The sequence below is a fragment of the Leptosomus discolor genome, chromosome 10, assembly GCF_034619465.1.
Source record: "Leptosomus discolor isolate bLepDis1 chromosome 10, bLepDis1.hap2, whole genome shotgun sequence".
NCBI lineage: Eukaryota > Metazoa > Chordata > Aves > Leptosomiformes > Leptosomidae > Leptosomus > Leptosomus discolor.
In genome coordinates this window covers 18298846-18320791 of record NC_141400.1, presented here as the reverse complement: position 1 = coordinate 18320791, position 21946 = coordinate 18298846, and the positions used below count along the sequence as shown (strand labels likewise).

The window sequence follows — 21946 nt, the reverse complement described above, 5'->3', positions numbered from 1 at the left end:
CAGTCATTTAAGGACTTAACATGCTCATTTAGACCCTGTGGTTTGAAGGTGTATATGCTACTATCAATGGCCCAAGGGTGCTGACAGAGGGCAGGAAGGTTTGGATGAATATACAGCAGCACTGATGCTGTTACAGTCATTAACAAACGTGGATTAAAAAATCCATTGGTTGTAGCCCTCCACAAAATGGGCTGTCCCATTGTTTCACTAAAACTGACCTTGACAACAAAAGGTTAGATTGTGAAAAGTGCTGGGCACTTAAAATTCCTGTTTCTATGGAATCTCTTTGGAAATAGTTGAAGTTGCTATTCCTGCTCAAAGGTATAAAGTCTTGTTTATAGTGAAGTGCCATTGCAATACTAAACTCTTCAGAACATAGATGGATGAAACAGGGCAAAATATTTAATAATCAACAGTGCTTCACTGCAGCTGGCACTGAAAGATGCCTGTGGCTAATGGCACATGGGCTCAACCCCGTATAAGCTACGTTGGAAGTGGCTGCCATCTTCATTGCAAAGGCATCAGTGAAAGATAACCTAATACGTTCTTTTAACACAGTCCTAAAGCTTGACTATTCTGTAACGGATTGCAACTTTTGGGACAAAAAATACCACATTCCTCCATCATGATGAAAGTAATGTAAACACCAGGAATCCTGAATTGGCTTTCAGGAATGGCTGTAGCCATTTACAATATTTAAAATATTGTGGACACATTCTATGATTTATTTGACCATACAATAAACCAGTGATGCATCCTTAGGAGCCAGACGAAAGACGAATGTGAATAATGCTATTCATGTGGCGGAGAAGAATAGGAGTGACGGCTCTCTCAGAGGCCCAGGGAGATCAGGATCGTTCACCTGCACCCAAGGCTGCTGCACACCGCCCCAGCTGGCCTCCCTGCCTGCCCGGCCGCCCTGCCTCATCCCGTGTGGGAGGCCACGGTGCCGACAGGGAGGCCGCCCTCCCCTCGCCCCTCGCCTCGCCCTGCGCGCCTCGCACCTCGGCCCACCACCCGCCGCCACCTTCCCGCCCGCAGGACAAAATGGCGGCGGGTCCCCGACACTGAACGCCTCAGAGGCGGGAGGAGCCCCCCGCCGGCCCCGCCCCGCGCACGCTCGCCGCGCGCCCCCGCGGCGCGGCCCCGCTCGGGAGCGCGCCCCGCCCTCCCGCCCGCGCTCGCCGCAGCGCCGCTCCCTGCAGCTGCCCGGCGGGGTGTGGGGGAGGCGGCCGCCCGCTCCCTCCGGCCCGCCCGCCCGCCCGTCCGCCGCCCTGCAGCCGCCCCGATCCCCTCAGGTAGGTGCGGGCCGGGCCTGTGTCCCCCGGCCCCTTCTCCGCGCGGTGGCAGGCGGCGGGCGGGCAAGATGGAGACGCGGCCGGCGGGGGAGGGGAGGGGAACGCTCCCCTCCCCCGCCGGCCGCCTCCAGCCCCGCCGCTGAGGGGGATCCCCCCAGTCTCCTCACGGGGGGCGCCGCCTGCGCGCCGTTACGGGGTGCAGAAGCCCTGCCACGCAAGGCCGCGGGAGGGGAGCTGCGCCATCGCCGCCCCGTCCCGCTGTCCGCCCGCCCGGGCCGGAGGGAGCCGGGCCGTGCCCTGGGCCGGGGCGGGGTTTAGGCCGGGCCCTGTTCCTTTCTACCCGCGCGAGACAGGTGACACGCGAGGCGACCCCCTCACCCGCCGGCTGTGGTGGCGGCTGGGGCGGCGGGCCGGGGCAGGGAGGAGCTGCACCGCCCCTTTGTCCCCTCAGCTGGCCCTTGGCCTCTTCAGGTGGAGCTGGGGCCTCCCGGTGCTCCCCAGCCTGGCCGCTCCGCTGTGCTCAGGAATTATTAATTCCCTCCAGCACCCGCAGCTTTCCTGCGTGGGGATGGTGGATGTGCAGTGCTTTTTACTTGGAACGTATTGCCATTAGCGTGTGGGATCTTGATGCATGCATACCATCCGTGGATGTATTTCCTTGACATAGCTGCACGGTGCATGCCTTCGGTCACCTGCACGTCAGGGTGTCTGGAGAGCCTCCGATATGCTCCTTCTGTGCCTCTCTGCGTTCTCGCATAAGGCATGTGAGTGGTGTACCTGCCTGTGGATAGTTACAGATAGTTTAGTGCATCCTTCTTTGGGCATTGCCCTTCTGGGGTAATTAGTTAGCGAACAGTTGCACCTCTGATTTGCATGCATTTCTCTCTGGGTGTCTCTCAAAAGAAAGTAACAGTTATTTTGATCCATGTGCTTTTTATTTTCATAAAATGAAAGAGTAGGAGGACACTTGGCTAATTTATAGTTTATTTCTCTTTCAGTCTTCAGATGCTACAGTTTCTCTTACAACTTTTTTTTTTTTTTCTGTCTGTATCCTTCAGGTTTTAGATGCAACCTTAGACAAAAAAAGCCCCATGTGTTTGTCCACTGGCCATTGTTGAACAGATTCAACAAGTGGACTTTGTCTTTCTGCAGTCTAGCATGAGTGTGCTGCGGTGGCTGTGCTTGGGTGTGTGGACAGGTACCTGGAGCCTTTTGCACTAGTCCTGTCGCAGAGAAACACTGTGGAAGTGCACGTCAGGAAGGAGATGTTTGATCCATCTCTTAAGCTTCAAAATCCTTTTGTGGGAGGAGGCTGGGGAAAGAGGAGAGGGTAGGTAAGAACACCCACCGAGATGAGTGAACACCTCTTACCTCTCTGAGCTATTGTTCTAGACTACAGCGAGGTCTGTTCCCTGGGGAGAAGAGCGGGTGGGCGAGAACACCCACGGAGATGAATAAGCATCTCCAGCTCCTCAAAGCCGTTGTTCTAGGCTATGGCAAGGTCTGCTCCTGTTTACCCAGGAATAGCTCCTTGAGGTGAATGGACAATTTCACAAACACTAATAATCCTTTGTAAAGATCTACCTCTACCTGCTCCATCATTCATATGCATATTTGGGTTGCCTTGAAGTTCGGTAATTGCCGAACCACAGAATAATCGGGGTGCAGTTTCACAGCCTTATTCTCCTAAGCCAGTCTGTCTGGCCTGATGGCTGCCTTGATTCTGCGCTGCCCCATCCCCAGCTGTGGGGTTTTTTCCCCCCAGCCTCCATTCCCTGTGCTGTGTTTGGGATCTTCATTCAGGTCTTCTAAGTCTATTAAGTTGACAAATTCGTCTTTTTGTGCTCTCGTTAGTTTTTTAAGTAACTGGGACCAGGGGGGAGTGGGTCAGTGGCAGCCGGTGGGTAACATGGCTTAGGCTGACCTGGGACCTCGATCTGTCTTTGTGCTTTGAAGGGAATTGCGTGTTTCTGTGTTCCTCTCTTGCCTCAATGCCAGCCAACTGTTGCTTTTGCTCTCTTGTTGGATTAGTTTTCACCTGGATCAGATTCCTGCTGTTGGTTTGTCCTGCTCTTGCACAACAGTTAGTGTTGGCACAAGGAGTGGGAACGTGGGAGAAGAGGAAAGGGCAAGATTGTCCCGTTCAGAAAAAGCGCAGGTACAGAGTGGTTTCGATTGATTATGAAACCAAACTGTCAATTGTGTCAGTGTAACCGGAGATGCAGTTAATTAAATCCTTGACGTGATCTTCCTTCATTTTTGTGAACCTGTCTTAACCCTTTCAAGTGTCCTGCTTCTCACCATCACATGATTATATATCTTAATTTTGGGGTGGGAAGAAGTCAGCTGATGTTCTTGCTGATGTTAGCATCTAGCAAAACTCTGCCCTTAGCTATATGACTTCCTTGTTTTTTAAGGTTAGAAAGTCTTAACAATTACTTGTTTGCCTCGTTTTGCAATTAAATTGTGAATGATCCCGAAAAGTTCAGTTTACTTGACGCTGTGCCTGACAATGTCTAATCTCTTTGTGAGAGCAGCGCTGATCTCTGTCTTTAAGACAAATCTGGTGCTTAGGCTTTAGTGAGCACTGTTTCTCCAAGGGTGTCCAAGGCAAAAGACTTGAACTCCTGGAGGCACAGGGGTGCACCCAGGTTGCAGCTCTCTGGTAAGGAGCAGGAGTCACAGCCTGTTTACAAGGGAAGGCTCTCCTTCTCCCTGGCACATCTGGAGAAGAGGAATGTGAAGGGGGTGGGTATATCAGCTCCAAATAACTCTTCGTTGAACTTCTGTCACGTAAGAAAATGACCCTCGGTCACTGGGGGAAGGACCAGGCTTGTAAGTTCTTGTATTGCTTGGGAAACTCCTAATTCCTTAGTCTTTTTGCACTAAGAATGATTGAGAAAGAAACTATTTTCAAAATTACGTTGTTATGTATAGTTCTACAGAGTCATCGCTGTAAAGAAATTGTTTCTTATTTTTATTTCTTTCTTATATTTTGGCTGGTTTTCATATATTTTACGTGATGTCAAATGATGAGAAAAATTGCATTATGCAATCAACTGCGGAAAGTGCTTCATAAGCATGTTTTGGAGAACTGGTTATCTCGCTTCAGAGGTAGATTAGATTTCACATGTAGGTTCAGGTGCTACAGCGTGTTGTGCCACTGATAGGATTTCATACTTAGTATTTTTTAAATATTTACATTTATGGGAATACTCAAGGTAAAGTGCAACACTGGGAAAAAAAAGCAGTTAGAGGTTTTTAAAAATTGAGTAAGGCTACTTTAGCCAGACTTAACGTGTAGAAAAGGAGCTGACAAGAAAAGGGAAACTTGAAGAACATTTACATTTATATAATTCATTCTTTTAGCTGAGGGATTAAAGTGTTTTTCACACCAGCTATCCTAAGAGGGAAGAACAGAACCAAGACCGTATTTCTGTTGAAAGGGAAAATATCTCTGCTGCTTAAACTCCCCCCTGCAAAGAAAATGAGCCCTTTGGTATTCCCCAGGGCCTGCAGTCCCTGTGCTGTCGCTGTCGTACGTGGCATAGAGCGGTCTTTATGCAGAGATCCTGAACAGAGCCGGTCCTGTGCTCCGCTCCAGCGGTTTCATTGGTGGAAGTGCCGTTCAGAGTACTAGTGCAGAAATAATACTTGTAGCTGCTTGTGGTTTTAAGTACTATGTCATATACTTTGTGTGTGTTGGATGTGGATGAAAATGTACTGCTATAGCCTCCTGCAGCTCCGTCAGTACTGCAGAAACTATTGCAAGCTCAGTAGTGAAAAGCCTCAGAAAAATGAGTGGGGTTTATATATAACCCTCATTAAAAGCAAAGTTGTCCCTGTTGGTGATGGGAGTTTGCCTTTCCTGGTGTTTGCCATTGGAAAGGCTGTAATACAGGTGTACTTGCAGTGTTGTGCAGTTTTGCTCCGATTCAAGCATATTTTACCAGAAGTTAAAAGCCCTTGGCTGAGCCAGGTCTGTTCTGGCGTTAACCAGGCCGTAGTTACAGAAGACAGGCTGGGTGGGTGCGACCAGAGCAGTTGCCTGCTGCTTATGTTGGAACTGATGATTCTGCTTAATGCAGAGAATGGGTCATTGGTCCATACTCAGTATAAAGTATTGAATGAGCAAGCGCCTGTTCCGGGGGGCTTGCGTACTTCTCTGCTTGTCAAAGTTTTCATCTTGTCTATGCTGGCAGCTAAATTCTGCCCGTGAAGAAGGCAAAAGGCCTGATGTTTGAAAGCCAAAGACAGCATCATGTCACAGCCCAAGAGGGTGTTTTTATGTAATGTGGTTCGAGTAGCTTTGAGCTTAAAATTTTGCGTAGTGAACGAGACATGAATGGGGATTTTCCGAGCAGCTTCAAGCCTAGAGAGAGATGGGCCATAGCAGTAACAGAAGCCTTAGCAGCTGGTGGTATGGTAACCTGTATTTAGGATGCACGCCCTCTGTCTGCCCCAAATCTGCAATATCACTGGAATTAGGTGAAATTTCTTATGTTTCCTGCTGTGTCTGTATTGCCTATGGTGTGGTTTCTGTTTCATCTCCCAGCAGAAGAAAGCAAACGGCACTGAGCTTGACTGTGAAATACACAAAAATCTTAAGGCAGCTCATGTGTTGTGTATTGACCGATCAGCGGCCTGGCTGTCATTGGAGCAAAACAAACCTTCAGGCTCGCCTCGCCAGTGCTAAAGCAGGTTAACTTTGCAGCAGAGTGGCAGTGCAGCTGCACTTCAAAACAAGGGATCGTTACCATGTCCAGAAATCCCCCCCGCAGCAAAGCTTTGCTGGTCCCTTGTGGATGGTCCTGTCTCTTTCTTTATTTCTAGCAGCAGTGGAGCTTCTGTGCTTCCTTGCATGGGAAGCTCTAAGGCTGCCACTCTTTTCCCAAAGGTAGCTTATCTGGTTGTCTCCTCCCTTCCCAGCCTTCGTATAGAAGTAAATTACCAGATAGAAAAGGATCTGTGCAGAAAATCCTTCTACAGCCACTTCCCAGTAAAAATCTTTTTGAAATACAACTACATTTCCTTACTACGGTGCCTCACCTTAACTGTTGTTTACACAGCAACGTTCAACCAGTCAGTTGAATCGGTTTGAAAACTGATTTAACTAATATCTTAAATTGCAAATATCTTTTATGTATCCATTTACAAGTTTAAAAGAAGTAAGTTTTATTTTGCTGGACACTTTCCTGGCTGGTTTAATTTAAGAATGCTTGCACACGAAGTTGCATATGTTTGGCTATTCAATTTAGCTACAGTGTGATTTTTAAATTGGCATAGCTTTGCATTTTATACTAATTCTCATTTATACTCTGTATCTCCCTGCCAAGAAACCTGTTTCCACTCTACAGATAGACTCACTACGTTCTTTTATTCCCTGCTGTAATGTGAACGAAGTAAAATTATGCTGGAGATGTCCATGTTAGGGTAATTAAGCTCAATTACAGATTTCCTTTTTAAAACTTTTCAAAAAAAAAGTCTTAAATAAAAAACCACAGAATATGAACCTTGGCTACTCCTTGAAATTTTCATGGTTTGATGAAAAACGATGCAGGGGGGTAGAAGCATTAAAAAACCCCCTGTTGGCAGTCTTCCACCAAGATTGTGGGAGATTTTTACGGTTCCTCTTGTAAGAAATTTTTAACAGTTACTGATTTGTACGTCTGTCTGCTTTTATCAATTACAGTGTCACTGGCTGTTGCCAGATGGAAGGCAAGCGAGTGTCAGCCAGGTTGCACGTAAAGTTAGTGTTTGTCGAGGGCTCTCGGGGATATTACAGTAGACACAAAACATGCACATGGTGAGGAAGCTCCAACCTGTGGCAGTTACAGCAGGATATATTCACTGTCTAGGAGCTCCAGCGATGGTTCTTCCCAGGAAAGATAGATGGTGTCTGTAGGAAAAAAAAACCCTGACTGTAAGGACGAGGAAAACCAGAGAATAAGAATGTAATGTAGACAGAAACAAGTCTGAGCAGTGGTTGGTCTCCTGAGGAGTACATGGGGCCTCCACTTTATTCAGTGCTTTCTCCCTGCTCTGGTGTGTTCCTGGGATACGGGGCAGCTGAACTGATCCTTCTTTGTGGCCGTTGAGCTCGGAGTGGCTTTTTGGGGCAGAAGCCAGTATTCCTGCTGTATTTAAAGTGACTACCGAGACAAGAATGCTGCGAACGCTCCAAGGGTCCTCTAGCGTATCAACACACAGATGAATGGCCCTTCAGAGCCGCCGGGCTTACTCTCTCATCAGCAAAAGTACATTATCAGAACCCTTATATTTGCAATTACGTTTCATGAAAAATCTCAGGTATTTTTTGTTCTATTGTGGGCCCTGTTCTAGTGGGGTTAAAGGAAGGTAACATTTTTTTGACTGCTAATTGTAGGAAACCTGAAGCTTCCTTTCTGTTGCTGCACAGAAAAGTGTCTGGTCTCCTGACCTGTAGCTTACTTTTGTTCTTTGCTGAGCGCAGGCTTGCTAATTATTCTTAGTTGTTTCGTTTGCTGGTCCACACCTGCAGTAACAGTGGTTTCATGTTTGTTCCACTGTATCCCGTTGAACACACCGCAGTTGTAGAAAATCTCTGCTAGAACTATCTAATATTTAAACTATATTGCTATCATAATTTCACTATTTGACATAAAACCATATTCATATATTTGCACAAGAGTAATGCATACGCTGTAATGTGCGTTTGACAAGCCAAGGTAAACTGGGTGTTACAGCAGGGAATGGATCCGTTGTAATCAGAAGGAAAGGGCACGGGGCTTTACTCCTGGGCAAACAGACCATCTCTGCTGTGTGCTTTCTCTCTGGCTGGTCTGGGAGGAGCCGTTCATAACTGCCAAATAAATTCAGTAATCAATGGTAGAGTTTAAATTGTTGGGTTGCTGTAGGTGATATTCCAGAGCTGCTGCGGGGAAAAGACAATAAATCTTCCAGACCTTATCTGCTAGAAAAATCTACCACAGGAAGAAATATTTGGTGTCCTAAGCATGACTGTAGGGCACAGAAATACTCTGGTGTGCCAGGTATTGATTGGCTTAATCTTGTCTTCAGCACAGATAAATACTATTATCTCAAACTGGGTGTTTGCAGCTTATTTAAGTTGCAGAACCAGTATAGTTGAATGGGTGAAAATATCATCATGTTGCTCTTTCAGTGGCTCGCTGGCTTCTTATGGTATCACCACTGTTAAGAACCCTGAGGCAGTATCTGTGCAGTTGGTATTTAGAAGCATTAATACTAAAAAAGTTTTAGAATACCAGTAATATGGTTAATTGTTGTGATTCTTCCCCAGTACCTATGCTGCAGGGATTTGATATGATGGATAGAAGCATAACCAGTTTATTTAGAAATAGTTGCTTGTAATTACAACGATGATCATACGGGGCTTCCAGCAGCTGGATGTCAGTTTGCCCGTTGGAACCAGGGTTAGCCTGCAGTAACGCAGGTGAGAGTCACCCTTCTGCCATCCTGAAAATAGAGCTTTGGGTCTTGTTTAGACAAGTAAACCTCTGTAAACAGCACAGCTCGGGTTGGTTTTGTCTAACGAAAAGAGCAGGCCATACAAACCGGCGGCTGTTTTCCAGAGGAGGCGTGTGACAACGTGCACATCTGTAACAGGAGTTGTGTTGTTTTTCCCCAAGCTGTTATCTCGGAGTTGGCATTACCAGCAGTTTGTACCTGCTCTTCTGACTAGGACAGCAGTGGCGTTTCTGCGGTCTAGCGTCTTGTACTTTGTAGTAGACTCATTCCACACCTCTGCTTTCCCAGCTATGGTTGTCTTTGCCGAATGCCTTACCTCTTTCTTTCTTTCACATCATGACAAGAAATGACAAAACTGATTAGTGTTTTACTAATTTGCTGCAGTTAAACAAAAAAACCCTTTAGGATCCTCTATCTACTGAACCGAGAGAGTGATACCATGTTTTTCCTTGGCTCACAGGTGATAGGTTAATCTTACAAGTACAATGGCTAGAATTTAGATGAGATTCAGTTAGAAAGGTTTTGAAATCGCAGCGGGTGAGTGGATATTGTATATCTTGGTTGCTGAAATGCTCTTGTTCAGTTCTTTAGCGTACTTCTTCCCTAATTATACCTATCTGAATAACGCATAGTTTAAATTGTCATTTTTAACTATGTGTGAAGGTTACCGTGCAAAACCTCAAGCGAAAGCTTAATAAAACTCATTTAAAAAAGAAATATATTCTAACATCAATAGTGTTTACTAAAAATAGTTAAAGTAGTTCGGACTAATCTTAAGAAATAGAGATGGCTTTGGAAAGATTCTCACTTGTGGAATGCGCCAGTATTATTGTATATTGATACATATTTGTCTCTTATTTTTGGTAGAAAATGATGCACCCTGTTGCCAGCAGCAATACAGCTTTCTGTGGGACCGGCAAGAGTTCTTGCCTTAACGAAGACAACGTGAGATCTGCCGATCAGTTTGACTTGTACGCCACGCAGCAAAGCAAATACAGCCACGCCGTGAGCCACAAACCCATCGCGTGCCAGAGACAAGATGCGCTGAACGAATCGCACTTGCAGACCACGAGTGGCAGGAGTATAGAGACAAAAGATGAACTAAAGAAAAAGAAAAACCTCAACCGATCTGGGAAACGTGGAAGGCCGTCAGGGACCACAAAATCAGCAGGGTACCGAACCAGCACAGGTCGACCCCTGGGGACCACCAAAGCAGCTGGATTTAAGACAAGTCCAGGCAGACCCTTGGGTACAACTAAAGCGGCAGGATACAAAGTCAGCCCAGGCAGACCTCCAGGTAGCATTAAAGCTCTATCACGGCTTGCAAATCTAAGTTATACTTGTGGCAATGCAGCTTTTCCCTATCCTATGGTGCATAACAGAGGAGTACATGCTGCTGGTGAAACTAGCAGCAAAATCAAACAGCCTAACGAGTGAAAGGAGGGAATTAGTAACTCCTTACTAATCCGCTTTACTCTGAATTTTGGCATGTTTCTTGCAATTTGTTGTAGTGTTTGCCGAAGTCCGAGTTTCTAGGTTTTATTTTTATTCAAGTAATGCCATAGCCTACGGGTGCAATTCAGTAAGTTTTAAAGCAATGTTGAGAAGGCACTGATTTAAAGGGTTTTTTTGTTGGTTATAAATCCTAATTTATAAGAAAGTCTGAAGTGATGCATTATGCCTTGGTGTCGATACTTAAGTAATGTCCATGTTCCTAGTTTTACGTTCAGTTTCCGGTAAATCTAGTGGTGTGGTTGTGCATCAAATAATTGAAATAAGGAGGACAGAATTAGCTGCCTGTTGGTTCGTGATGTGGCCTGTCCCGCCATAAGGAACTCAGCCAGACGACTTCTTACTTGATAAGAAAAATTGACAAAGCAAGCAGCAAGCTGCATTGTCCACTCCTGCAGGAGCTTCTACAGACCTCAACTAGATACTTAAAAACTTAACGAACGAACAAAAAAACCCAACCTTTTTTTAAAAGTACTGATTTCAGGTAGCTTTTGTTTCTGGAGTTTTAGTGTTAAGTCAATTTCAGCTAATGCTCCAAAAATATTTTTGAAGCTATGAAAGAAAACTGAGCATTTTTACAGCTTCACAGCGCCTTATTAATGCAAGCTAATTTGCCTTTAGGTGATAGTTGTTCTTTTAGTTACGCTGTCGCAGGGTTCTGCTGTGTAATTTTGAAATGCCTAATAGTATGAATACCAAACCACAAATAATTCTTTGAAATTTGAAATATTTTATAAAGAATTAAGTACTGTTCATTCTAGTTACACACTTGGTTAATATTAAACAGTATGTTCCTACATCTGTAAATAGCTATTTACGCTGGGTTTTGCCTTTAAAATCTGTGCTTAGGTGGCAACAGTTTAATAGCTTTTAAAGTATTAATCTATAATGTTTACAAATGAAACTTTTTAAATAGACACTGTTGCCAAGTTTTCAGACTTAGTTTTCCCAGATATTCCTGGAAATACAGTTATTTTGTTGTCTTGACACTTATACTGTATTTAAGTTATGGAAGCTTATCTATCTACCAAAGGACACCATTTTCATGATTTATAAAAGCAAACTGTATAGCTGATGCAAACAGGATGCAGTTTACTGCACTGCTAGACCCCAGATATGAAGTAATTCATCTATGCATGCAAGCTGAAAAAAAAATGTTGTTGGTTAACTATAAATACCTTTCTTGACTCGTACTAAAACCTTCCCTCCCTCCAAAAGAAATGCTCCATTTTTCAACTGGGTGTGTTTAATTTTTTTTTTTTAAGTGTGAGAGCGTGTGGGCATGTGTGTGTAAAATACTTTATTCTAGACTTCAAAAAAGTCAGTCCTCAATGTTGCATATTGTTTGTTCTAAAGTTATTTTACTGGAATGAAAGGGTTTTTTTTTTTCCATATGGAAGAAAGTTTACGTTTAAGTCGTTTCACGTATAATACAACATTATGATAAATTTGAGGCTTCAATGCCTGGGGAGGGGGACTATATAGAGTTTGCTGATTTGGGGAAGCTTAAAAATTCAGGTTAATTGAGCCTGTGCTGGATGAGTAATGATGCTGATAATTTTTTTGTTAACATAAATGCTATTCTGGCCTGCTGTCATTTTGATGAGAACTCTTGATTGCAGTGATGACAACTTAAGAAACAGATGTCATGTTTCGTACCTTTTTTGTCAGGAAAAAAGCAGCAAGCCTTCAGGTGTTCCAGTGATGCCTAACACATATTGAGCTGGACTTTGGGCTGTACTTTACAATAGGTGGGTTGAATTGTGTTGGGGAACTGTGTATGCACTGGCAGCTGAGACAATGAACCTCACCTATGCTGGATGGCTCCTTAGTCGGTAGATGAACTAATGGCAGCTAAACTGCTACTAAAAGGTAGTTTCTCCGTGCCGAAGCTCTGAAATCCAGTCACACCTTCTGTTCCTCAACAAACTCGCCAGTCGGAAATTTAGCAGTCTCTCTCAGAAGGATGTAACTTCTGACCTACAAAATGCTAACGTGAGTTCATTCACCCTCAGGATCTGTGTTGTAGTGGCCGTGTTTAATCAGATGATTTTTCAGCCACAGACTGCTTGGAGTCCTCTCCTGAACCCCGCTGGGAAAGCAGTCCCCTTCCGCCGAAGGGAGGGGCTGCAGGAGGGTCGCACCTCACCGGCCAGGACCGTGTTGCATGTCACCACTGTACCTTGGAGAAACTCCACTGCTTACCTCCTCCTGGTTTTGCTCCTGGTCCGTTCCTCACTTGTGCATCTGCCCAGTGGTGCTGCGCTGTGCGTCAGGAGGCGATGCAGATGTCTTGCTGTTCTGCTAGTATAATGGGTTTGATGAAATAATGAAATCATCTGAGCAATTTCTGTTCATTACAGTGTTGATTAATTCTATCGGATGGAATGTAATCCCAGTAAAAAACGATTATCGTTGTCAATTGTGAAATGATGAGCGTAAAGTAGAAGGGTGTTCAGAGAGTCTGTACTGGGCTGCTTGGCCCTCCAGCTTGAGCAGGGAGACCAGATGTGCTCTGCTGGGCGTCTCCGCATCCTGGTCTGTTTTATACCTGACCGTGGTTTGCTGGCGCCGTGCAGTGAGGGGAAGAAAAAGAAGTGAAGAGATTCAAAGTGAACTAGAAATGGAATTTTCAAATACTTCTGCTTTTCCTATGTATAATCTGCAGAATACATTGTGCTTTTTTCAACACTTCCTTTCCATGAGAAACACTGAAACAGCATGTTAATGCCTAAACTTTATTATTAGTACCAATGGGAAAACTGGCCTTTTCCCCCCATAGTATGAAAACGTTACTTGTAAGGTAAATCGCTTATTTTATATTCTATATCATAATTCAGCTATTCATAAGCTAGGGTCACTGTTGTGTGTTAACACTGTTCAGAAGATCTACATGTCAAGTTGGGTTTTTAATAATTTCTTTTAATTATCAAGTTTCTAACGTCTTATTTATACATAAATGAAATGTATTAGCTTGCTATTACTCCTTAACGATGCTATACAAGTTCACTGTTTAATATACATATAGTAACTACTATTGAGTTTCTGATGAAATTTACTTAAACTTTAAAACCAAATAATTTTGCTACTATAGAGTCTTGCACTGGACATATTCAAGATGCTAGCACCATATTTTGGCGGAAGAAAATCAGATAACATCAGAAGTGGCTGACTTTGATATCAAAGATAGTATTTTTAAAATCAGCAGTCAGCTTTGTCATTAAAGCAATGTTCTTTGTATCTTGGGTTTAGTTTAAACCGATCGAAATAACTGTATCGAGAGCCATTAAAGATCTCTGTTGTGAATGAATATATTTTGTCTGAAAGATCTTAGAGTTCAGTCAGGACAAAACCAAGCCTTGTCAGTGAAAAGTGATGTGTCTGTGAGAAGAATTACTTGGAACTACAATGCGCAGAGTAGTTCAGATGAGAATCTTAACTCCCTCCCCCATGTTTGAAGAGCTTTAAAAGGCAGAGCAATGTGAAGTCATTTGTCCGATGGTTTCATTAGCTGTGACTCTGCTGTTCTTTGTTATATGTATAATAATGTTTCACGCTATCTTTAGACTTAAAACAGTTGATAACAATCATAAATACTTTGAACTGCAGACTTCATTTCTGACCACAAAAGTTTATTCTTCTCTATTTTAATGCTTATATTTTAACACTGCTTAAATATATTTATGACTTTAGTAGAGACTAGACCTTTCTCCTTGTGATTTTTTTTCTTTTCCCCAAATAGAAAAATCTGCATTCTGAAATTCGAACCACTTTCTGATATTTTAATCTTTCACCATTTGCTTTTCCACGGGTTTACTTTGGGGGAAACAGTAATCTGTTAAATAACTAGTATCAGCACCCCATCCTCTGCTGTACAAAGCCTGATTAGATACTGTGTATGTTTTTATGTCCATGAACTGGAGCTACTCGTGTGCAATTATGTGTATGGGAATGGAGTAGTGTTCATGATCTGTATTTACATCATCATATGGATGTATATTTATTAATAAAGTTAATACTTTAAAACCTAACCATTTTTTCTCTGGGCTTTTTTTTTAAAATATCTCTTAAATCCTGGCTGTCGGGGCCTATTGACAGCCTTGGCCCTTCTCTCTGGGGAATGCCAGTGCTGTTCGTCCGCCTGACGCCTCGGGCAGAGGCACTCGGGCTGGCATGGAGAGGTTTTGGTGCAGGTTTTGGTAACACCTTGTACCGCTTTCCCTTGCAATCCGGCGGCTTGTTACGTTTGTCCCATCCCTCCCTGAAGCGTAACTGAATCCCACTGCAGGAGACCGAGTGTGTTCGTGCCTTCAAAATGCACACTGGGTTTGTGAGAGCCGGGAGATGCTGCACTGTGTGACTTTTAAACGGAATAAAGCAGCCCACCCTTCCGTACCCTTGGCTTTCTGCATTTCAGTGCCAGACGGGTGCTGCTTGTTACAGGCACGGCCCCTATAGTTCAGTTAAGGCAAAAAAGCCTGTAGGAATCGCAGGGTGTCAGAAAATAGAGGAATGTTGCTTATTTTTTAACGAATTGGAAGTGCTGCTCCAGTAACTTAATTGTTTCACTCAAATATGAGAGAAGGGGAGGAAAGGAGTTACAGCCATGTGCATATAAATAATAAGCTGCTAACTTTTTTTTTTCCTCTGTTGCACAGGGAAATAAATCTGAGAGTACTCATAAACTAAACCTTTCATGGAATGGTGGTCATTGTTCATCATCCTGTGAGGAATGAGATGTAGGTATCCCTGTATCCTAGCAATATTCCAGTTTATCTTTGTTGGTAAGATGTGCTCTGCGTACCACCACCCCCTCTTTTTTTTTTTTCCCCTTCCTCTACAGAAGTTTTTCAGCAGCTCTGGGGGAAGATGGGCAGTCTTGGCTGCCAGCGCTGCCGTCAGCTGCTGGGGCTGCTCCTCCCCTTGCTCTCCAGCACCCTCTGTTTCCTCTTCCATGTACTTTCAGAGGCCTTGAATCCATCTCGGGTTGAAACGTTTTAAATGTCTGTTGCAGATTTTTGAGTTGGTTTCTCCTGGAAAAGACATTTGATGCCTTTTTTTACATTTCTTTTTGTTTGGCCATTCTGGTAATTCTAAATATTTGGCTTTCAAGGTGACTGGGTATGTTCAGAACAGAGTTCAACTACAGTCTGCTGCGTCTTGGTCTAAAAATCGGTTCCTGGATGTGATTCCTTGAGCAAAACAGATTATTTTCTTGGCTGCAATGAAACCTTAAGTATTAGATAACTAAGTTGGTCATAAATTGTATTATACAGGAATACGGGCTTTTCAAATGTGTTGGAAGTTGCTCAACTGCTTCCATGGCTGCTGCGTTCTCTGCCAAGTAGTGCCCGAGTGATAAAAGTTGGAAGGCAAGTTTGTTCTCTCGATTCAGGGGCAGTTGCTGGTGACAGGGTCGGTTTGTGATTGATTCACACAGCGCTGGGGTGTTGGCTACGCAAGGAAGGAGTCTTTAAGATGGTTCTGGTTTTTTAAAATGTCATTTAGGTGTACGATGAGACACCAAGGCTTGCTTTGGGGCTGGATTGGCGCTTTTATGCTTTCGTGCCTCCTCCGTGTGATCTCTTAGAGCAGGGCGAATCTACAGTGTGAATGAGCGATAAATACCTGTTAAATACACCAGTGCGGTTCTGGACCAAGACAAATGAAGATTGTTCTTGGCAGTTAAACCATTTAAAGCTGTAATGCCCAAAAGGAAACGGCTGACACGCTGCCATGCTGTTTTTATCCGGGGTCTGCCTGTGGCTCTGTGTTTGTTGTTGAACATTGAAGAGAGGCGTGGCCTGACCAGACAGAACTGGGAGCCCAAAAGCCGCCTGGAGCCGGCTCTCGCCCAGGTTCCCCGCGTGGCCCAGGGATGGCAACGTCTCCTTTTTCCCATCGGTAAAAATGCAGCAAAAATACCTGGTTATCTTGCAGGACTGCTGGAAGGAATCGTTAGTTAGCAACTTTTAACTACTTTGAAGCTGCAAAATGTTGTGGAATTTTTAAGCGTTGTTTAAATGATCTGAGGCAGATAAATCTTGCCTTTCACGTTGGTTTTTTCAGACCACAAAACCTTGTTCTAATTAGTGAAAAAACATCACAGTAACGAGTGCAAGTTTGATTACTTTGAGTAGGCCATTGAGATAGGCATAAATCTAAAATGTGTATTTACTGCTTCAAGTGGTCGCATTTTTAAATAAAAATAATCAACAGCAACCACACTGAGAAAACAAAGATAACAGTCACACCCCCCAGATTTGGATGTAGGTTAAAGCTGCCCGTTAGATCGCAGCCTGCGCTCCTGGGCTTGGCTGCTTCTGCCTCCCCTTGGCGCTCCCCAGCGCAGCGTGGCCTGACTGCCAGGACGTCAGGATTGCACACGAGTGGAAGCCTTGGGCTCGGCGAAGGTCCTGGCGTTGCCTCTTTGTCCCCGTCCATGTCCTCTCCCGCTCCTCCTCTCGCCGTGAAGGAGCTTGCCCAGCGTGGCTGAGATCTGGCTGCAGAAATCTGCGATGCACAAATGACCAGCGAGTTCTGGTGTTTATTCGTGGGTGCAACAAAAACCTCGTCATTTGCAAATCACCCTCTTTGCTAAATTTCAGGTCATTCCCGAGCCAACAGAGCTTTCCTAACGCGTCTGAGAATTCTGAACAGATGCAAACCAATGTATTTTTTTACTAGACACTTTTTCCTGAAAACAGACATTTGGCATTAAAAATCAGAAAAATTTAAGCTGCTGAAAATAGTTTTGCAACCACGCTGGCAGGGACTGCAAGAAATGTGCCTTCTCGGTCATACGGGGATGGTGCCTTTGTTGTGAGTTGCGTATGATCGAGCCTGGCTGTTTATAACTCTTGGGAGCTCATTTGTGTGCCGTTGATAATTACTCCTTACAGTCAGCACACCAAAAAAATACAATTTTGCCTAAAGCTTTAGCTCTGTGTTATGGTAGGAAGGCTGTTCGGTTAGGATGACATCCACAGGAGTGTCTCCGATGATGAGAGCTCTCTGGGAGTGCACAGGCTTGGACTGTCTTCCCCCGCGGGCGAGACCTGACACCACCCGGTGGGGAGACACGGGGAACCACGCACAGCCCCGGGCTGGGGGAAGGAAAACTGTTTTCAGGTGGAAAACGCCGCTTTGAACCCAAAGATAAGGACAAGGGGGAATGGGGCAGCTTTTTCCTGACTCATCCGCTCCTTTGGCTTTCAGGTCAGTTTCTGCTGGTCTAATTAAATGTTTTCCCTCTGTGCAAACCTCATGTTTTGTATCTTTAGGCTGTTACATCCTCAATATTAACACTTATGCAAATAGGACTTTGAAAGAAAAAATTTCAAGCAAGAAAACGTGCGCTGTAAGGATGGACAGGTTGAAATGTCCCCTAATAGAACCAAAGACAAAAGTCCCATTTTGGTGATAAAACTGACACCCATCTTCATTCATGTGCACATAGGGTGGTTTTCTTGCGTTTTTCCAGTGTGTGTATGGCTCATACCCTCCTAGGTCATAATTCTCAACTCATTTTTTGACAGTTTTGGCAAAATCTTGTTGCGCACTGCTGGCAGTTTTAAGGAACACTGTTACAAAGGGGGTACTGGCACTGGAAGTTCATTTCAAAATGCCCCAAATAGTCCTGAAGGTTCACAATTAAACTGAGAGCAAGTGAGAACTAATTCTGTGACAGGAGGAATATTCCATTTCCTAAAAAAGAAATACCAGAGCATTTATCTCACCTTTCAGCTTGGGGGCTTTGGTTGATAAGCTGATGGACAAGAGCTCAGCTTTTCTTTTTCGCTTTAAAAAAGACACCTTTAGCTTGACAGCTTTGACCCTCAGCCCAGCCTAGCTGTAGGTTTGGTTGGTTTTCATGTGAAAACGGCACTACTGCTCTGCAGTGGGTGGAAGTTGGCAAATCCTGCGGTGGGCAGGCATGGCATTTGGGAGGTCCTGGTCACCCCGGATTACAACAAAACAGGCTTTTGGAATAAACCACAGGGTGCGTTTGCCTGCCCTCTCAGTGACCAACCCCAACATCCCGTCGAGCCCTCCGGGTGACATTTCCCGCGTTCACCCTGAAGTAATTTAAACCAACAGCGAAACGCCCGCCGCCCTCCGGCAGCGTCAGCAGGGCGAAGGTTTGCCCGTGCAGGGTGTCCCGCCAGCCCGTGCCGCAGCTCGGCGGTGGCCTTGGCCTGGGCTGCGAAGGCGGCACGAAGGCGCGTGTGTCGCCGCCGTGAGGGGGTTCGGCGGGGCGGACAGGAGGAAACTCGGTTACAAACCAACCGGTTTGTATTTAGTACCGACAACACGAGCCGAACCCCTGTTTTGCTGCCTTGCGCTGCTCCCTCAGCCCCAGCAGGCTCCTCTCCTCTCCCTTGACACCATCTTTGGAGCTCGCAGACGAACGCGGCCCAGCGATCGCGGCCCAGCGATCGCGTCCCCGCCGCTGCGGCCTGCGCTGCCCGCGCCGCCCCTCTCAGCCCGGCGGCCACAGAAGCACAGACACGGCGAGCGGACGGAGGAGGAAGAGCGCAGGCCGGGGCAGCTCGTCCTGCCGCCAGCAACCGCACGGAGCGCGGCCCGGGCCCGAACCGCCGCCCCGGCCCCGCCGCTGCCTCCACCCCTCCAGCCCCGCCCCAAGACAAGATGGCGGCACGCCGCCCTCACCGCCCTACGTACGCACGCACGGCGCTGGCGCGCCGGAAGCGGAAGTGAGGCAGCGCTCCGGCGGAAGTGGCTGTTGTCCGGGGAGACGCAGCGCTGCGGAGGCGGCCGGGAGCGGAGTCGCGCCGAGGATGTGGTGGCTGCTGCTGGCGCTGGCGTGGCTCGGTAGGGCCCTTCCTGCAGGTGAGGCCGGTGGGTTTGGGCGCTGGCAGCCGCGGTGGGTTCTAGGGGCCGGGCGGCCTGTGCGGGGCCTCCCCGGGGCGGCCGGGGCTCGGTGGTAGCGCGGAGCTGACATCTCCCTCCCGCTGCAGGGGCGGTGACGGAGCAGAGCGCTGGCGGGCAGACCCCCTCCTCCGGGGGCGGCTCCGGGCAAAGCGGCGGCGAGCCGGTGCGGTACCGGACTGCAGAGATGGCGGACGCCATGCTGGGCAGCGGGCTGCCGGTGCAGCAGGCCGTGGGGCTCTCGGTGGTGCCGGGGGAGGCGAGGGACGGCCAGGCCTCCGCCGACGCCAAGGGGACTTGCGATGCGGCGGTCGGAGGCGATGCGTGCGGCGGGGGTAGCGGCCCCGCGGCTCCCCTCGGCCAGGCGGGCAGCCAGGGCCGGGAGCAGGCGGTGCTGGAGACGGTGCTGCCCGTGCCCGCCGAGGAGTCGAACGGCACCGACGGCGCCAAAGCTCCCAAAGTGAGCTGTGAGGAGAGGAACACTACTGGCATCGAGCGCTTCACGCTGCAGATCCTGAACGTGTCTCAGGTGAGCGGGTCGCCCCGGTCGCTGCTTTGGGGTTACTTTGAACGCGGGAGGGTAGTGGGAGATGCTCCGTCGGCACCGTGTGCCTGTTTCTGTCCGCGTTTGACTTGGGAAATTTCCTTCCTGAACATCCTCGGGGCTGTTGCAGAGAGGAAACGTCTGGGCGAGGCAGCTTTTTGTGTCGTTCTGAGCAGGAAACAAAAGGGAGACAGAGCTCAGTCCACACGGCTGTGTCTGTCGTCTGCCTGCCTGAGCCATGCTGTGTGGATTGGTGTCTCTCTCTGAAACTGTTAATGACACTTATTGCCAGGGCCTATTTCTACCTTGTTTCTTGTAATGGTTACATATATTTTAGGTAATAAACTTGTAAAACAACCTTTTTAAAGGTTGACTACAATTCTCCTTCTGTTTTGAAGAGGTTAAACGGATGTGCAGCTACTTGATAAATATTGCCAAGTATCTGATCAATCGCTGAATGATCCATTCCTATGTTGAATTTGACTCTGTGAAATATGTAACTCCTCATGATTGTTTTTCTTCTGCTTTCTCTAAGGACCTGATGGAATTCTTAAACCCAAACAGCAGTGACTGTACGTTAGTCTTGTTCTATACACCATGGTGCCGCTTTTCTGCCAGTCTGGCACCTCATTTTAATTCTTTACCTCGAGCGTTTCCAACTCTTCGCTTCCTGGCACTGGATGCATCTCAGCACAGCAGGTAACTTACGCTTCCTGTGCTCCAGCATCAGTTCATTTCTGCTGGCAAGCTTTGTGTTTAAAAAACAGGAGCGGTTTTGTTTGGTTTTTTTTTCTTATAAAGTGACAATTTAACTCAGTAAAACTGACACTTCCTATATTGTGACCGTCGTTTCTTCCTCCAGTGGATTTCTTTCCCTTCATGCTTTTTATTTGCTTTATGTCCACCAGTTTATCAACCAGATTTGGAACTGTGGCTGTACCAAATATCCTCCTTTTCCAAGGTGCTAAACCTATGGCTAGGTTTAATCATACAGACAGAACACTGGCAACACTGAAAGACTTCATTTTTAACCAAACAGGTATGTAAATCAGCCCTGATGTGTCAGTAGGAAGAACAGGCTGGCTTTTAGCTCCAAACTGGCCTTTCCTCTCCCTGCTCTTTGTTCTTTAAAATGGATTTCGTGAAGGCCCTGAGAGGGCCCGGCAGAAGTTTATCTAATCAGTTGCTGTAGTGAGCTGGATTTCAGGGAGTGCTGAAAGCAGGAACTCAACTCATGGGGCTGCTGGTAGGGGGTAAGAGTGGGGTTTAGCTAGAGAGGGTGCTAGAAGGGTTGAGCACATCTTCCTGCCCAAATATGTAATTTGGGAACAAAGGCAGTTGAACCTTGGGCTCATTGCCAGGGCTGGGTAGGGCTGACAGCAGCTGGAGGATACAGCGGTTTCAGTTCTTGTGCTGGAGGAGACAAAAGGATTCCAGTTTCCATGGTGTGGCTGTCCACGTTGTGAGCTCAGCACCAGCTCTCTGGTCCTATGCGCTTCTGTCAAGAAAAACAAAACAAAAACCAGATACAGGCCTACGAGGGCCTTCGTTAGAGGCCAGAAATTATGTTTGCTAACACAGCGGAAATACTCAAAACAACACAAACAAAAAAACCCAAACCACAGACTTACACAAGGCTGTGCTGTGGAAGGACAGGACAAGCTTTCTGCTATTATGAAAACACACATAAATATCAAGTTTTGATGGAACTAAACTGTATGCTAGATATACATTAACATACAAGGACTTAACATGCAAATGTAAGCCTTAACTGTGCATGTGCCTTAGTCTGAGAAGAGGAACAAAGCTCCACGTAGAACCACCTCCTCTGTAGGTGATGACGAGCACTGGTGTTGAGCAAGGGCTTGCTTTTTCAGGTATAGAAGCTAAAAGCAACGTGGCCGTGACCGAGGAGGACTGGGAAGGCCCCCTGCCCAGCGTGCTGACGAAGGGCGTGGACTGGCTGCTGCTGTTTTCCTTGCTCTTCCTGGCCAGCTTTGTCCTATATGCCACCGTTCGGACCGAGAGCATTCGGTGGCTGATCCCGGGGCAGGAGCACGAGCATCAGGAATAGGTTGAGATGCTGAAACAGGGACAGAATTTCCCACTTGTTGGCAAAGCGGGGATTTGTATGGACTAGAAGTACGTGAGAATGAACTGTTGAATTCGTGGTTGTAATTTATAATCGTGACTAAAAATCTGCTTTATTTAT

General features: G+C 46.4%; 2 protein-coding genes across 5 annotated transcripts; both read left to right on the top strand.

Moving 5' to 3' along the window:
* Window positions 1-1280: 1280 nt before the first annotated feature.
* C10H5orf24 (chromosome 10 C5orf24 homolog) lies at window positions 1281-14329 on the top strand. 2 transcript variants are annotated; one of them, XM_086470968.1, is made up of 3 exons: window positions 1281-1298; window positions 9654-10083; window positions 11970-14329. In XM_086470968.1, exons 2-3 carry the CDS (start codon window positions 9657-9659, stop codon window positions 12008-12010), a joined length of 468 nt encoding a protein of 155 aa, XP_086327094.1. In that variant the 5' UTR covers window positions 1281-1298; window positions 9654-9656; the 3' UTR covers window positions 12011-14329. The 2 variants fall into 2 exon arrangements, with proteins under 2 accessions (XP_086327094.1, XP_086327093.1); XM_086470967.1 differs by lacking the exon at window positions 11970-14329 and having other exon boundaries at window positions 9654-10223.
* A 4749-nt stretch (window positions 14330-19078) lies between these two features.
* On the top strand, window positions 19079-21810 carry TXNDC15 (thioredoxin domain containing 15). 3 transcript variants are annotated; one of them, XM_086470906.1, is made up of 5 exons: window positions 19079-19170; window positions 19344-19719; window positions 20270-20433; window positions 20643-20773; window positions 21612-21810. In XM_086470906.1, the coding sequence occupies exons 1-5, from the start codon at window positions 19100-19102 to the stop codon at window positions 21806-21808; spliced, it is 939 nt and encodes a 312-aa protein (XP_086327032.1). In that variant the 5' UTR covers window positions 19079-19099; the 3' UTR covers window positions 21809-21810. The 3 variants fall into 3 exon arrangements, with proteins under 3 accessions (XP_086327032.1, XP_086327030.1, XP_086327031.1); XM_086470904.1 differs by having other exon boundaries at window positions 19100-19151; window positions 19280-19719; XM_086470905.1 differs by having other exon boundaries at window positions 19100-19164.
* Window positions 21811-21946: the final 136 nt, after the last annotated feature.